General features: G+C 38.6%; 3 protein-coding genes across 3 annotated transcripts; 2 read left to right on the top strand and 1 right to left on the bottom strand.

Moving 5' to 3' along the window:
- Window positions 1-635: 635 nt before the first annotated feature.
- Window positions 636-1778, top strand: LOC140949027 (QRFP-like peptide receptor). Its single transcript, XM_073398282.1, has one exon. It carries the CDS (start codon window positions 636-638, stop codon window positions 1776-1778), a length of 1143 nt encoding a protein of 380 aa, XP_073254383.1.
- Window positions 1779-6742: 4964 nt separating this feature from the next.
- On the top strand, window positions 6743-7522 carry LOC140949026 (uncharacterized). Its single transcript, XM_073398281.1, has one exon. The coding sequence runs from the start codon at window positions 6743-6745 to the stop codon at window positions 7520-7522; it is 780 nt and encodes a 259-aa protein (XP_073254382.1).
- Window positions 7523-9345: 1823 nt separating this feature from the next.
- On the bottom strand, window positions 9346-10320 carry LOC140949025 (substance-P receptor-like). Its single transcript, XM_073398280.1, has one exon. It carries the CDS (start codon window positions 10318-10320, stop codon window positions 9346-9348), a length of 975 nt encoding a protein of 324 aa, XP_073254381.1.
- Between the last annotated feature and the right edge of the window lie 7363 nt (window positions 10321-17683).

Below are 17683 nucleotides of genomic sequence, written 5' to 3'. Positions count from 1 at the left end.
ATCACAGGAATACTCGAGCCATTCTTCAGTGCTTGTTATTGGTAGATTTCTTTAAGTTAATAGGTCTCATTTTTTATTTCATTTGGATTCTGAGTTTAATTTTCTTGATTTATACTTTTAATTATTATCTGAAAGCAATGCTGATTAATCAAGGATTCCAGTAATTACAAGGGAAATCGAGATATTAAGACTTTCACCTGTGAGCCATCTGTGTTTGCGAATGTAAGTCTCATTTTGCATTTACCGAACCCTATGGTCTGCATAAATCTGTCTCAAAATTGAATTCTGTTTGCGCAAAGTGTGGCTTGCGCCAAACAGAGCATTAAATTTAATTTACGGATTCACCCTTGCGGGTGGCAACATCCTTGATAAACGTGTGAAAAAGGGGCACAGTTTATTGCTCTTTGTCTTAGTAGTTAGTATATATAATACATAGATCTACCCATAAAGATTTTGCGGATAAGCGCCGGAAACAAGTTTTTCGCAGTTCTTTTGCTAAAAAAAAAAAAAAAAAATTGGAAATCAAAAGAATTCCCTGTCCATTTAAGTTTAATTACCGGATGAAATAAGTCACCGATCCTTGGTACTAGAAAACATTTCTACCGAAAATTCTACTCAGACCTGTTTCTTCAGTTATGGAAAGCAATAGAACATTGCCTCAAAATCATTCTGACAATTCATGTTATTCTGATTCCTTTAATTTGGATGCCACTGCAAAAATCGGTCAGATGTTGGCTTATATTGCAATATTTGTCTTCAGTTTGATTGGTAACTCCTTAATCGCCATGGTTTTCCACAGGGAAAAAGGCTTACGCACAACTGTGGATTGCTTTATCCTCAACATGGCCTTCTCAGACTTTTTGTTTGCCGTCACGGTCGTTCCTCGTAGGATTACAGAGATACTGTCTAGTCCACAAGAATGGCATATGGGCGGATTGCTTGGGGAAGTTCTCTGCAGAACCACCTACATTATTCAAGATGTATCTACAGCTGTGTCCATTCAGAGTTTAGTTATTATTGCAGTGGATCGGTTCCGATCAATCGTCTTCCCTTTAAAACCATACTTCATCACTACTTCAATAAGAGCCATTCTGCTTTTTTTAACGTGGGTTGTGGCATTTGGATTCCACACTCCTTACATCTACACATGGCGATTGGTTTTGCAAAACAACCAGACCTTTTGCATCTATAGTTGGGCTCCATTTTACAAACAGGAAACTGTTACCAGGACGTATTTCCTAGTATTATCTTGTTTTCTGTTTTTTATTCCCACCGTTACTATGATTTGCCTGTATTGCGCCATTATCGTGCGATTAAGACAGGGCCAAAACACAGTCATAAATTATTCCAGCAATTTGAGGAATTCATGGAACAGGCGAAACAGAAATGTCCTTAACACTGTAATTGCGGTGGTCGTTGTTTTTATCTTGTCTTGGTTGCCTTTTAACATCGTTGTGTATTTATTTTTCTTCTCATGGGATTCCCGCCCGTCATGTATCGCCAGAACCATTGCAAGCTACACTGTTATCTTGGCACACACCAACAATGCGCTAAACCCGTATGTCATTTTTGCTTTCAGTACAAATTACAGAGATGGTTTAAGAGCGTTGTTTTGTCATCAAAAAGTGCGACCTCGCCAAACCGTCCGCACAGAAGCAAAAGTGGTCTCAGTGACGGACTGGACGAAAAATGATCAGAAGTCACGCTGTTTACAAAGAATAACAGCAAGTCAAGAGCAAAATGAGCTTTTGTATGATTGTTATGATACCAGGCTTTGATAAAGCCTGGTCACACCATTCGCTATGTTTCCTGAGTCGATTGTCCCAAAATCTAACAACTAATCGATCAATTAGGCTGATTAGGGTCAACTAGGGTAAAGTCGTTGCGGTTTGTGGTAACAATGCAATTAGATTCACTAGCATTTTTTTAGGTTGGTGGGGTGGTCTTTAAGGCAAGTTGCAGCCGAAGCTCTCGTAGCGACCACCTCGGAAATTCGAAAAAGTGGTACAGCTGGTCGCTTACGAGAACGAGCTCTCTTAAGCTACCGCATGGTAAAACAATAGAGGGTGGTCGCTTATGAGAGCTTCAGAATCTATTATAATTCATAAACAAAAAATAAAGAAATTTAATGTTTAATGATTACTTTTGACTTTCAAATGTATTTATGGCCTAGCGCCAACTTATGTTAGCGATCTTATTAGTATAAAATCGAATTCATTATATAATCTTAGCTCTACTGGTAAGCTCTTATTGGACCATCCCAAGGGAAAGATGCTTACAACATTGGGAGCAAGATCATTCTCAGCAGCTGCTCCGAAACTCTGGAATGAGCTACCTGTGGAGCTTCGTCAAGCAACATCACTTAACAGTTTTAAATCTCGACTTAAAACCTGTCTTTTTAAAAAGTATTTTTATAGTTTGTAACTTAGTTTATTTTATTCTCACGGTAATGTATTTTCGTTTTCTTTTAAACATATGATTGTAAAGCGCTATTGATCAGCAAATGTAAATATGCGCTATATAAATTGGTAAATTATTATTATTATTATTATTATTGCCTTAATATCTGATATAGACATGGCTAACCTTTACTTCCAGTTTCTTAGACCATTAGCACAGTGTGCAGTTTCATTAGTTAGAATATTAATTCATATGAATAAGACTAAAAGTGGTCGCTAATTAGAGCTTAAAAATAAAGGAAACTTCCAGTTGAGTAATCCCAAACGTGGTCGAGGTCGGTTACGGGAACGGTCGCTTACGATAGCTTTTCATTACATAGTTTAAGTTACATTTCAAACGGGTTTTGACAAAGATGGTCGTAAGAGAGCATTCAAGATATATTCTTCTTCTTCTTCTTCTTTGTTTTGTTTTTTCTTTTATTTATTTACTTTTCAAAATCCAATTCGTGCGGCAGAAGATTGATCTTGTTGGAACAGAACAATTAGGCGCTTTCGACAAAAGAGTAATTGGATACTGGCTGCTAAGGAGGTTAATGAGCTAAAAGCATTGTATTTATAAGCATACCTTTTGTTTGCTTTGTTTGTTTTGAGTTCGCTAGCTAGCTTGTTCGTTAATCGTTAATGGGACATAATCGAGCAACTTGTTTTGCAAGTGCAACTGAGCTCTTTTTGCTCACCGATTAGAATTGGGCCAAAAACGAAATAAAAACGAGCGAATCGGACTCAAAAAAGCATATGTTCTTTTGTCGACTGAGTTCAAGATTGGCAATTCCGTATATAATCTAAACGCTTGTGTTGTGTGCTCTAATTCACAGTTTGCTTGTGAGTTAACTTATATTTAACTTCCTGTAACTGTAGAATACCAAAGTTCAAAGGGACAGCCAATGGCTTTCGGATGCCTTGGGCTCAATTGCCGAACGCACTAGTCTTTCTTACATCCCGGGGCATAAGGCAACCTTTTTAAATCACTTTTAATTGCGTGTGACTGTTATTGTCTCCGCTCACAAACAGTGATCGATCATAAATCAAACAAAAACAGCAAAATCCCGATTTCTACATCGCACCCTCGGTTTTCCGAAATTCTCGATAATTCGAACCAGACCTAACTTTCCTTCACCAGTCAAACACCATAAATTTCGGTCTACCCCTGCAGATTTAGCAAACCCTCCCATAATTCGAACCAATTTTCTTTTCCCAAGGTGATTCGAAAAATCGAGATTTCACTGTATCAAGTAAACAAATAAGGATCGTTACTTTGACTGGTTGAAAATTTATGGTCTGTTCACAACTCGTTGTGAACTCCTTGATTACTCCTTCTTTGTACATTACTACATAAATGACTTTGCATCGAAGATGTTTATTACCATTCAATTGCCTGTTAATTACTTATTAAAGGATACCCAATTACCATCCAGTCGTGATTTATTAACTTATTTGTGCTCCACTAGAGTTTCTCTTACCTTGAGCTAAATTTTGCTTTATAATGATAACTTCGTTGCCTTAGATTTCTCGTAATGAGGCGCCCATAAATCCTGGCGCAGATTTCTTTCGATTTCCCTTAGAGTCTTTGACCACAGGTAGCCTAAGTTCGAATTAAATATGACTATCGGCGTCGTTGCGTAACATTCGAAACACAGTATAATTTAATGTGGTGAAAATATTGTTTTTGCCACTCAAACTGCATTTAGCTACAAATTTGAAAGTTAAATGAAATCGGTTAATCTCACTTGAAGTTGTATGTTTCTTCCTTCCTGTGTGGTGTCCGAGCTGAGTTAAGGTCAGATTTTATGACTGGCAAGCCGGTTCCAATAAAACTCGTAGAGAATGATTTTAACTTTGTGCCTGGGGCTTTATCGGCCTGGATCTATAAATAATTCAAGACATAGACTGTGATCGGTCTCTCAGATGTAAAGTACTCCGCGAACCCAAGTCCGCGAGCGCCAAGCCAGCGAAGTCGCGACCCACAATGATCCGACTAGTACTAATCCCTTACGTTAAGATCCTTCATCGTTGTTTTCAGTCAGGCTGGCTGAGATAAGAACTAGTCTGGTTTTAAGAGAAAAGGCCGACTGCACTGAAGCAGTCTATCCCCGGAAGTCTATCCCGGGCAATCTATTCACCACAACATCCACGCTTGCTACAAGACCTGCTGCCTGCAGTCGCGTCCTTCGTACCTACATGAGTAAAAAGCTACGAAAATGGGACGGAGATATAAAACACAGGCTATTCAAGCAAAAATGACAGCGCATGGAAACCGTAATCAACTAAAACCGAGGTAGAGTTGTGGCCAAAACAGGATTGTTATTCTTTTTTTTAAATGCACTTTAATAAGTCTGCTTTTCTTCATGGACGAAGTGTACTACAAAAAAAAATTTACTCGTTCAGCGTGGACGAGTAAATTTGATCAAAACTGTTTGCTTGGATGCATCTAAACAATCGAATATCATGACCTTAGATAGAATCCAGATAGTATCTGGTATCTGGTAGAATAAACTCGTCCTTTCTGCTAATAAACTTAAAAGCAAAATTTTACCTTGAGCTCATTATTTCCCATTCCAAGAATCTTGTTCGGTCATCTCTCTATGTTTTAGATTCAACGTTACTCTTGCATATTGACACCGTGCAGTTGCAGGGCATTTTTATAATATGACATATTAAGTGAGTCCTACGTGTATGAAGATCCTATGAATAATTTATTTTCATTACCGTCTTTAAATGTTAATGAAAAGGTATTGATCTAATCTGGACAGAAAGGTAAACTGTGACAGTAGCAACACGCTGAGATCCTTTCACTGCCTGTTGTTTTTATCATTGACCTAATCTGTGCTCTACTTGACGTCTTGTTCCTTTATTAAAGAAACCATTCATCCCTTTATATGTAAATCAGTTGCGGCTATTATTCTCGATGCTATGAATCGATAAAAACATGCATGCGGGGTGGGTTCTCCTGGGAATTCTTGGTGGGGGTGTGCCACCCAGTTCTCCAAATCCAAACCCTATTTCAAACCAAAAAACATAATTTTCCACACCCGTTTTCAGACCAGACCTCTAAAATCCATACCTGTTTGAGACCTGGCCCTTAGGCAGAAATTATGTTCTCATTACTTAGATTAGAACGCATTAAAAAAAAATCTTCAAATTGATGGTTTTCACAGTGACGTCATCAGATTACAAAGTCGAAAAAGCGAGGTTTTACGTATTCTTATTTACACTAGGTTGAAGACAAATAAGAAATAAATCTTTGTACAAGTTTCCAGCCCCGAAGCATGTTTCATTTAGTCTGTCCTCTTGATTTTCAGCAGTTTAACCATTTCAAGTATTAAAAGATGTGTTTATGCGTACGTATGCTAGCTCTCGAGTGAAAAGGAAAAGCTTTCGTAGAAAAAGTGAACTCCAGATGATTTTGTTGATTTCCGGCGGCCATATTGGTGGACAGTTTCTGTCCACCAATAAGGCGTCTCCATACAAAGCCCTACAAAGCAAGGTGCGTGAAATGTTTCGGCAAATAACTCAGAAACTGTGTGGCACAAAGACCTGAGATTTGGACGAACTGTTCAGATATTAGTCTTTAACAACATTCACTTTCTTGGCTTCTTCCACTGAACAGTTTCAATTTATTTTCTTACGCCATGTTTATTGCGTGACAGCGAAAACGAAGAATCCATTTAGAATTCGCATATTCCTCTTTCTTTCTTACTCATTCGGAATTGAAACGATAAATACGTTTCAAACCATACCCGATTCCAGACCAAAATGGGCAAAGTGTATACTAGCTCGTTTTCTAAGCTGCGTGGCAGACCCAAAAAGGGGAGGGGGAGGGAGAAAAGCCCTCTCTCCCCAATCCCTCTCCCTTTTTCCTTTCCTCCCTATCCTCTCTCGACGCCTGCTACGCAGGCCAACCGTTTTCCGACCAAAACGGCGCAAAAACCCTACCCGATGGGGCGGCACATACCTAAGGGATTACCCCCCCCCCCCCCCGTTCATAATTAGCCTGCGTAGCCTCGTGAGCAAAGTTTTTGCAGAGGGGCGCTAGCTGCGACTCTTCCGGAGGTGGGGTCTGGGATACAGACTCTGCTGTCATTCCCGGGGGCCACGGGGGGGAGGGCACTCCTATAAATATGGCCTATACGGGGATGTGCCGCTGTACAGGGTATGGGTTTTGACCTCTCTGTCCGAAACAGGGTATCTGATAATTTCGCTCGAGTCTATGTATTTTAGGGTCAGGATTTTAAACCTACAGCGGCTCACCTATACCCAAGAATACGTCAAACGAATACTCAACGATGAACTTATCGACAAAAAAAAACAAACAATACCTGTTACATAAGGATCCCAAACCGGGACGTTTCTATATTCTCCCTAAAATCCATAAACTCAATAATCCCAGTAGGCCCATAGTCTCTTCCAGCAATCACCGTATTGAATGCATTTCACAGTTTGTTGATTTTCATCCCAAACCCTTGGTCTGCACTATACCGTCATACGTCAAAGATACCACTGATTTTCTTAACAAAATAACCGCCATTGACATTCTTGCTGATAATGCCTTGCTTGTCTCGCTTGATGTCACGTCACTGTATACTAACATCCCACATAATGAAGGAATTGATGCTTGTCGTTTTTTCCTTCAAAAACGCACTAATAAACATATCCCTACGGAAACCATTTGCGACCTCATTCGAATAATCCTCACCATGAATAACTACACATTTAATTCCAAACACTACCTTCAAAAACACGGCACGGGTATGGGCACGCGTATGGCTCCTTCCTACGCTGATTTGTTTCTTGGTAAATTTGAACGCGACGCTCTCCTTAACTTCCCCCATCAACCATACTTGTGGCTTAGATTTATCGACGATATTTTCATGATCTGGACTGCAGGTCCAGAGAAACTGAAAGTATTTGTTGATTATCTTAATAACTTACACTCCACCATCAAGTTCACTTGTTCACATTCACCTAGTAACATACCATTCCTTGATGTCATGGTTTCAGTCAAGGATGGCTCTATAGAGACAGATCTTATACTAAACCTACTGACAAACACCAGTATTTACTAGTGTCATCCTGCCACTCTCAACATACCAAACACGCTATTCCTTTTAGCCTTGCACTTCGCCTCCGTCGCATTTGCTCTAACCCAGACAAACTTACGAACTTACAGATTACCTTGCTAATCGCGGCTACGACAAAAGCTTTCTAATAGAAAAGTGCGGGTCAGAGATATGAGAGAAAGCGCCTGGCGACCCTTTGGTAGATGGATGTTAGAGAAGGACCGGACCCATGTTCTTGAAGCGGCCTCGTGTAAGGAAAAATTCCAGCTTTTTTCTTCCGAGTTAAAAGGCCGGCTATTGAGCTTTTATTGCCATGGAGAACTGTTAAAATCAATAGTTCAGATAGACCCTGGATAACAAAGAGGTTAAAGTCATCCATTAAAAAGCGGCAAGAGGCCTTTATTAAGCATGGCAAGGACTCTAGCACCTATAAGATGTGGAGGAATAACGTCCAGAAAGAAATTAAGTCTGCTAAGCGTCTTTACTATAGGAATAAAGTTGCGGATCTCGAGCTTGATCACTCATCTAGTAAGAATTGGAGGAATCATATTAAACGCTTGACTGGAAAGGATATTAATGAGTTACAACGAGGCATTAAATGCCCTTAATTTAACAGCTCTAAGTGACAGACGCGCCCATCTATGCCAGGTTTATATTGATAGACTCCGAAATCAGAATCACCCCTTGCATTTTATGCTCCCCAAACAGGAGGAGGTGGTGCATAATTATAATCTTAGATCTGGCATTAGCCGCTCCACGCCTCCTACCTGTAGGACCAAGCGCACGCAAGAGTTTGTCACGCATAAGTATACCTAGTATAGTACATTAGTCTTATTGTAGTCTTTATTTCCACACAAGATAAAAAAATACACATCTTACGTTACAATATTTGAGTAAAAAGTATATATATCTAAGTTATTTACAATAAAAAAAAAAAAAATACGCTGACATAGCTAAATTGTATTTAAAAATTAAGCAATTAATGTAAGAGTTCTTTAAGTTACATAAAATTAAATATTCTAATTAAAATCATTGTCATTTTCTTTTCCTTCAATCACCAACACATGTACATTTTTCACACCAAACATAAAGTGAAATATGTAACTTTTGCTTTGTTTGATGAAGCCTCTAGACCCCTAGAAAATTCAGTAAGAAATTGAAAATTCATGCTTCCAGCTTTCACGTGATTCACTAAACTTTAAAGCAAGGGTTTCCTACAACATAGCGCCCTTTTTTTAGCAATTGCGGTGTAGCTGAGAACAATCATATGGCAATTGCCTCTTTAGCATGAATTGATGTTGCGATAAATTAAAGTCGGTCTTAAAAAAGAAATATTTCGGATAATAATAAGCCAATAGTTATACTAACACTGAACTAGTAAGTTGAGTTGAAAATCAATTTAAGTTTAAGCTCAATTATTAGGCTTGGCTGCATGAGTCAGTTAGTCAGTATGTTTTGACCGATTTGTCTTTTTCCTCACTTTCGCGTTCTTATAGAAATACATAATAAACATATAGCACTTACTGAAACTGAATCCGAAAGCACTTTGCTCAGGACACCATAACGGTGCCAATTTCTAATAAAAAATGCGGTTTTTTCAACTGACTTGGCATATCTGTTAGTAAAGATTTCTTAGTAGTTTTGCGAAGTATAGCCAGCTTGCTTCATTTGTATGAAAATATTTTCTTTTTTTTTTTCTTTTTATAGTCTTTTCCTCAGTTTACAGTTTCTTTCTTCCGTCTTGTGTTTTCAAAGAGGTGTGACTGACAGCATATGAACGAGTTCCACGTCGGGTCGAACGGCGGTTTCGTCGGAAATAACCTGCTTCTTCAATGAAAAAATACATGCCTAAATCCTTGACGGAAGTTTTCATTAAAAATGAAATATAAAAATGGTGTTATACACACGTTAGAATATGCCAGTAAGAGTACCCAGAAAAACAATGTGCTGATGTAGCAAGGCGGAGAAAATCCCCAATGGAATAGAGATAGGTAAATCGAAACGTTTACAGGCAGCCAGCAGCTTATAAACACCACCACAACAGCGACAACCATCTTCAAAACCCTCCGATTGCGTTTGGAAATTCTCTTTTTATCTTTTAATGACTGGATGCCGGGGAATTTCTTTCTCCAAAGGGAAATGACGATAATACCGTAAACAATTATGATTATTGTGGCTGGGAAGAAAAACAAGGTCACTGACAGTACCACAAAATACGCCTTCGACGCTTGTATGCTATCCACGTTAGGACCCCAGCTGTATCGGCATAAGGAGTCATTAGAGAGTTTGTACACGTAAAAGTAAGGCAGATGTAACAAGGCAGCTATGAACCACGTGCAAGCTAAAACCAAACCGCATATTTTACCACGGCTGATAAGACCAGATTTCATGGGATAAACCACTCCGTAGAATCTGTCGAAGGCAATGGCCACCAGGCTAAGTATTGAAACGGCTGTTGCGATATCCGGGACAAAATAATCCAATTTGCACAGGAGGGAGCCGAACATTCCACTCACAAACCACCTGAAAGGGCCCGAGTAGAGAGCCACGATCAAACGTGGTATGACAAATGCAATGAATAAAATGTCCGAAGACGCCATGTTTATTATCAGGTAGTTTATAGGAGATCGCATTTTGCGATTCTTGAGAATGACCAAAATTACCAGCGAATTTCCAAGTAAAGAGCCGATCGTTATTAAACAATAAGCGAAGGCCTTCAAATTTACTTGGGCAGATGTATCTTCAAGAAAAGCACATATTGCCCCGGGTTTTGATTCATTCTTCGCTGTACTATTGTTAACCATTTTTTATTGCGGCAGACAGCCTCTCGATTTGGAGATGGCCTTGTCAAATGAAAGTTCTAGTGGCAGAATGAGAGTTCCTCGATGTTGCACCCACGACTTACAAAACTGGCAATTGCCGGGGGGCGACTTTATTTCATAGCAAGAAAAAAATAAAAAAAGGATTTTTGTTAGTAAAAAAATTCGTATTCAAAATCTTCAGTCTATCGCTATTCTCCATTAAACATTACTTGCAAACTAATAACATTTTGAAAGATCACAGAGGTATGCATCTGGTGAATTTCACTAGCTAGACGACAAATGAATCACGGTGGTTTGAAACTTGAACTCACAATTGCCAATATTCGTGTGGAAAGAAGGCTTTAGGAGTGTTTCTGCGAATTAACATCTCATACGCGCAAGAAACAATACTTAGCTACATTGTTTGTATTTTCAAAGTGCCTGTAATATTTTCTTTTCTGTTGAGGTTATTTCGGCGGTATCCAAACTTTTAGGGTGTGTAAAAACTTCTAGTATCATGATGATTGGGCGTTTTTCGTCGAGGTTCGGAAGTGTAGTAACGATGTGGCCGACTAGTACAATTACGGGCTTTGTGGCCAACTACTCATTTGAAGCAGATGGGGCCCTGAGGTGTGAATCCACCAGTATAACGACGACGATACGATTACGTAGAAGACTGATGATTCCTATCACGACTTCCTAAGTTTGGGCAAAAACTTTCCCATAAAGATTCTATTCCGCCATGTATTTCCTGACACAAATCGTCACGTAACAAGTTACAAAGTTGAAAGCTGCTATGGTTATCTGCAATAGTGCGGTCAACTGATTCCGTGTAGCGTGCTAAATCAACTGCTGTGAGATAATCTTTCGTTTGACCCATCAATGTCTGCATGCCACCCGTTAACAAAATAGTAAAACTGATCTACTTGAGACACACCTAGTCGTCGACAAGTGGTATCGATAAATTCGATATAAGAATCCAAAGATTCATTGAGACCCTGTTGTCTCGAAATGAGCGACTGCTTTAAGCGCCATTTCAAATCGTCTGAGAAAAATCGACTTTTCAACGCCGTAGATAAGAGGTCAAAATCATTTCTTGTCTCCGGTTCGAGAGAAAAATAAAAGGTCTTCGCGAGGCCTGTTAAATTACAAGCTCAACTGAAGGCCAAACATGCCGAATCTAGTTTGCGACCGCGGGACTTAAGTTGATTCTCGAATTTCTCAAGCCAGCAATAAATATCTTGCGATTCACGTCCTGAAAATGGTTCCGATTGGTCTTCGTAATTTTTCAGTGTATTATTAAAGAAATCGTTTTGTCGACTTATGAGCTGATCTTACCAAGACAACGTGTCTTTAAAAGACATAATTATTGAAATAATAAACTAATAGCGGGGCTCCCGCGCGCGTGAAGCGCGCGTGGGACAGAGCCCAAACTCGTGGAATATGGTCAACCTCTTTTCGTTTGGTTGTCACGTGAATGACCGAGCGTACATACGTACGCGTCTACAGACTGTACGGGTGGGGTAGGGTAGACTATCAAAAGGAAGGGAGGGGTGTCTCAGGCGTGTCTTGGCAAGTCCACATCTTTAATATAGGATGTTAATATTTGATACCTTTCGGGAGCTGCATCTCGAATAGTAAGCAAGAGAAATTATTGTATTTGATGTTTGTTTTTTGTATCTAATTTAATGAAGTCGAGCGTAGTTTATGCGGGTATTTAGTTTATGCACGTTTGTAAGATTTGAGACAATAATCTGAACGAGTATCAGGTTTGATATAAGCTTACAGAACTTTAAAAAGCTTTTAGACAATTTCTCACCGCAAATAGAAAGAAAACGTTCCAAAGAATATTTAGTTATAATTCTGGTCGGAAAAGAAAGCTTTGAGCGATTTTCTTGCCTCGAGTTCGTCTTTGAAAACAGCAAACACCGGGAAGCCGGTTTAAAACATAAACTTAAGCTTGTAGCTTGAAGACTCAAGATTTTTAGCGATACTTTAATACTTGTCTTCCTGCATGAAAATTGTTGTCTCTGTACATGTTTCTCCGAATTATATTTCTTTTATTGATTCTTGGTTGTCTCTCTTGTAATTTTAATCGCTGTGCCGATTGTTTTCAGTCGTTCAGTGAACATCGCTTGCAGAAGTACTCAAAATACCGCGCGTTAAACAGTTAAATAAAAAATAAAAACATAATAAATTCTTTCTTATGTTGGAGCGTAACTCTGTTAATGTCCATTCAAACACTCACCACAGCTCGCACTACAAAATTAAAAGTGAGAACCGGATGTCCGTACAGTATGTGGTCCTTGGTCCGCGCAAGTACGCGATGCCCTTGGTCTGCGACCTTTCCGAAAATGATAAAATATTTCGTCGAGAAAAAAATAAGCTGAATAATGAAAGATATCGTGATTTACTGATTAGCATTCTTTCCTATGACGAAGTTTCGGCCTTCTTGCTGTGGGTGAAGATGCGAAATTAAAGTTTGTTGACAGGTAGGTTAATAGACCAGGGGCACCCAACGAGGATATAGTTCAAAACCACTTAACAAAGCATTGTTGAGCGTATTTTAGTATTCAAACGGTAGATATAGGCATATTTTTATCCCCTAAAAACTTTTCATCTGTTCGGAATTCCTAGCTGAAAGTCTAGTGATCCGAAAATTATAGGGATAAAAACTTATCTTTTAGAAACTTTCAGCCAGGAAAACGCTCCCGAAAATTCTAGGTGGCCTTTTTTAGGGTCAAAATCCGTTAAAAATGGGTAATTCTACCATCTTGTAGATGTTCGAAAATCCTAGGAGAGGCAGGCAAGCAAGAAATTTTACAACAAATGCTCCGAAAATTCTAGATCTCAAATCGTCTTCCGAACAGATATTTTCCCGAAAATTGCCGTTGGGTGCCCCTGATAGACCTTGTCACGGTTTTCGACGCCATTTTGACTAGTAGGCAAACGCGTGAGAAATTACAGTGATTGTATGAGAATCTAATGTCGAATAATTTCCGTAGAACGGCTGTTCTGAAAAAAATATGATTTGTAAACTAAAGCTTTACTCCTAAGGATTCTCTCGAAAAAGTTTGAGGGCGTTACATGCACTAGAAGACCTAGAACCACTTTTTAAAATTTTCTATACATTTGTCTGTAAGAAAGTCCCGGGAAAATTACAGACGAATATATGGAAAATCTAAAGAAAGCCTCTGGAGAAATTTAAGCACAGGTACGCCCCTAAATTTTTTTGGACAATCCTTTGCTTTGTAGCTTTAGTTTACAATTAATATTTTGTTCAGAACAGCCGTTTTAAGGAAATTATTCGACATTAGATTCTCATACAAACACTGTAATTTCTCACGCGTTTGCCTACTCGTCAAGATGGCGTCGAAAACCGTGACAAGGTCTATTTGTCTTTCATGAAGTTCGGATTTTTTAGGCACAGTAAATTGCATGGTCATGTTTATTTAGCCTGCAATTAAATAAAACGCAACGGGAAGACGTGCCTTTTTGCAGAACAGGTTTTTAGATCAACTTATTTCTGCTGTTGGAAGCATATTGCTGTACACTCTGATTTTTTTTTTGTTTTATTGACTCTTGAAAAATATCACCAAATTTCGCATAGCGGTCCTTGGTCCGCGACCTATCACCTTGGTTGAATAAAACTTCGCAAAATAAAAAGCGACGGCTTTTGTTTTCGGAGAATGTTTTGAAAATCGTCCCTATACATGTCTACAAGTTCTCTTTTTTTAATACTTCGAATACATGCAGAGTTTTTGGTAATTATTTTCGACCGCGCTGAAAACCGCTCGTCGACGCTCGTGTGGGAGACGCTCGAGGAGACTTTTGTCTGAAGTCTTTGAGAGAAAAGCAGATTATTTTATCTTCTCACAACATCTTCCGAAAAAAACTTTAGCTTCATTGCATCAAGAAAAGAAAACAAAAACATGAATTATAATTGTGAAAATCACGTTTTCGTGTGGAAACTATAACATTTTTACGTTTTTTTCGTGCTGCTTGCCTGAGAAGCGGACCAAGGACCATCGAAAACGGTCGCCTTTTTTCGAATTCCAAGCAAAATATTTATGTCTGGGACTTGAAACTTCAGGATTACCGAGGGGAACATAAAAGCTATCTTCAGGGAGTATTTCAGCTCGTTACGTGAAGATTCGGGTAAGATATTCAAGTTAATGACTTTTAGACGAGGACCAAGGACCACATACTGTATAGGTGATTTTGGAAATTTTTTTAACAGTTTATGAATATTGAATGAGTGCAATTTGTATTATGAAATACTGCTTTCTGTCCGAGGTCTGTCGGTATGATAAAAACAGTGCCTCATACTACTGTTTCACCTTAGATGTGATGTATAAATGGTATAAAAGGTTGGTTTACACGCATCCAGATTTGTTGGCAAGATTTTGCAAAGTAAACTTGTAGAACGCAAAAAAGTTGGCCTGATCTTTTTTTCCAGGCCTAATTAATCTACGGTGATCAAAAGCCATTATGGCTCTTAAATGTGATCGAAGATGATTACCAGTTTTTGGGTGTACATATCAGGCTATCAATTCGATGTAAGATTTGGTTCACTCTTGGGCTGTTCGCAAATTATTTTTCTCTAAAATCAGGTATCCTTTCCCTCAAAAGTCACATAAATGTGCTTTAAAGTTAACTGAATTGTGGAATTCGAATACAAGTTTATTGTTTAATTTAAATTATAAATATATTAATGGAGCCTCGCTTTTAGCCCTGGCTAAATCTATATATTAAGTTTGCGTTATAACCTAAGATTAAATTACGTGCTTCCTCCTCGAGAAACTTCCCTCAGCGGCGATGAGCGAGGAGAAACGTCTGCCGTTCGCAGGCTATAAATTCTTAAAGTTAGTTGATTAAAAGATTGGCCTTAAAATAAGCATACTAAGATATAACTTGTTAACCAACACATAAATATAGCAGGGATTAAAAGTCATTCTCTTAAAAGCTCATGGAAGGTGGCATGTCTCTCTGTAACAATGGGCACCTGGTCCTGTCCTTTTTCGTGCTATTTACCAGTCTGTAGTTCAAGCAGAAAAAAAAAAAGCCATAACTTCTGATTTTTGTGAAGGAGAATGGAGAACAAACAAAAAGGACGACTGAACCAAATAGATCTGATTTCAGCAACTGGAGAGACGGTATAGAATTCTTGCGGAAGCTGGATTACTCGGTCGGGCAAAGAGGACCGGGTTCGTACCAAAACTCTTCTACGGATAAATAAGGAGCTTTCATCGCTCGTTGGAGGCGACGAGGCGAGAGATACCAGGATCGTACCAAACTGTTCTGCACCACTATAAACGACCTTTCCACAAGTGATAAGCAATAGAGGTTTTGCTTGACTCGTGGTGATGGAGCCGTTCTCGGAAGGGCAATACATGACAATAGGATTTATTTTTAAGTAATAGACTTACAGTTTCCTTAACTGAGTTTCTTATTGCCTGATAGCTTCTCTGTCCCTTCACTTTTCTTCTCTTATCTGTCTCGGTTCCTTGTCTGCTTTTTATCCTCTAGTTCTCACTATTCGTATTCTTCTTCATCCGATTAATCACAGACTTTTGCTGTTTTTATAGTTTATCCCTTTTAACTTATCTGATTATAGGTTTTACTCATTAACGTTCAATTAACACTAAAGATAGAAATTAATTAAACCAATATCAAAGTTGGGGAAAAGATGTCTGAGCATTAAAGCTGATTCTGCTGATTCCAAAAGAGATAACTGTTAATATATCAAAACATCAGCAGTCCATATTCCATCGTAATAAAAATTAGTTAAATAAAAGATGATTTATCTTTTCAGTTTGTATATTTACGTAGAGTCACAATTTCTAAAAGCCAAAAGATTATTCATAGAAAGAGCGCATTTACTTTTGTAACACAGCCCAGAGGCCTTCCTTTCGTTTATTTCACTCGACAAAATGCAAATCGTTGTAACGTTTGGGGCTTTTAGGGAAAAAAAAACAACTTTGTCAGTGGCACGAAGGTAAGACTCCGATTCGACACTTGTTTTGTGTATCTTACCATTAAGTCAGGGTCGATAGTTGTGAAAACATTGTTGAAAGCTTGCGCCATTTCGGGTGCAGAATTTATAGCATTATCGTCAATCTTAATAGCGGAGATGTTTGATAAACGTGTGAAAAAGGGGGACAGTTAATTGCTCTTTGTCTTAGTAGTTAGTATATATAATACACAGATCTACCCATAAAGATTTTGCGGATAAGCGCCGGAAACAGGTTTTTCGCAGTTCTTTTGCTAAAAAAAAAAAAAATTAGAAATTGAGGAGATGTTTCGACTTTTTCCACATTTGCGTGATGTCAGCTCGTTTATTAGATCCCTGTTTTTTTGCGCGGGTCCCCTTTGTTCATTTCCAGATTATCCGTAGGGATAATCATTAGGGATCTCATTTTGAACCTTGATAAAGTCCTTAAAGAATCAACTCCAGAAACAAAAATCGTTCTTATTTGACAAGTTAAGCGCCGGTCCAATAGCGACGTTTCTTCTGAAGTCGTCGTGGTCGTTGCTTAAAGCTCCCTATTCTTAAATCTTGTCCGATCCTTTGTCAACATCACTGACAAATGGTATCATCGAAATACTTCCAAGAGATGAACCCATTGTTGGTCAATATTCATTTTCTAGTAATTTTATACTTCCTGGGATATATCTGTTTTACAACCATATGCTATGATTCGCGGAGCCTGAAGTTGATGTCAACCCTTACTCATTTTCTTAAGTTTTGAATGATAGCTGTAAGTAGAATACATATTGCAGCGTTTCAACACCCGCAAATAGACTATCCCGAATTGCAATCAAAACCATGTGATTAATTACCTGTTACCGGTTACTGCATGTTTACGAAAATATGCTAGAGCATGCGGACTAGCAGGATAATTGATTTTTAAATTTTCAGTTTTACATAGAGTGTGGATCGCTGTGATCGAAAACATTCACTTGCAGAACTTCAATCACTGTCTCGGTTACATTACCGCGGCCAATCCACCATTTTCACATAGACCATAACACACCTTGTTTATCCCTCCAAAAACAATTGCATAACCATTGTCTTCAATTTCTCTTGGGACGACCGTAATACCCAGGAGAAATTGGAAACAATGGTTATGCAAATTATGGTATATGTGAAAATGGTGAATAACTACCGATTAGGATGGGTGTCTTTATTAGACACTGAATGGTGGGGGGCGGGGAGTGGGGGTTAAATTGAACAACGACAATGGGAAGGGGGGCAAAAATCACGAAAAAACGAACAAAAGTGAAAAAGCAAAAACTGACACCTGATTAAAAACAAATAAAGACATGCAGCCCCACAGAAGAAGCGCACTAAAATACATCTTAA

Source organism: Porites lutea, chromosome 9 (assembly GCF_958299795.1).
Source record: "Porites lutea chromosome 9, jaPorLute2.1, whole genome shotgun sequence".
Lineage (NCBI taxonomy): Eukaryota > Metazoa > Cnidaria > Anthozoa > Scleractinia > Poritidae > Porites > Porites lutea.
This window is presented reverse-complemented; position numbering and strand designations above follow the sequence as displayed.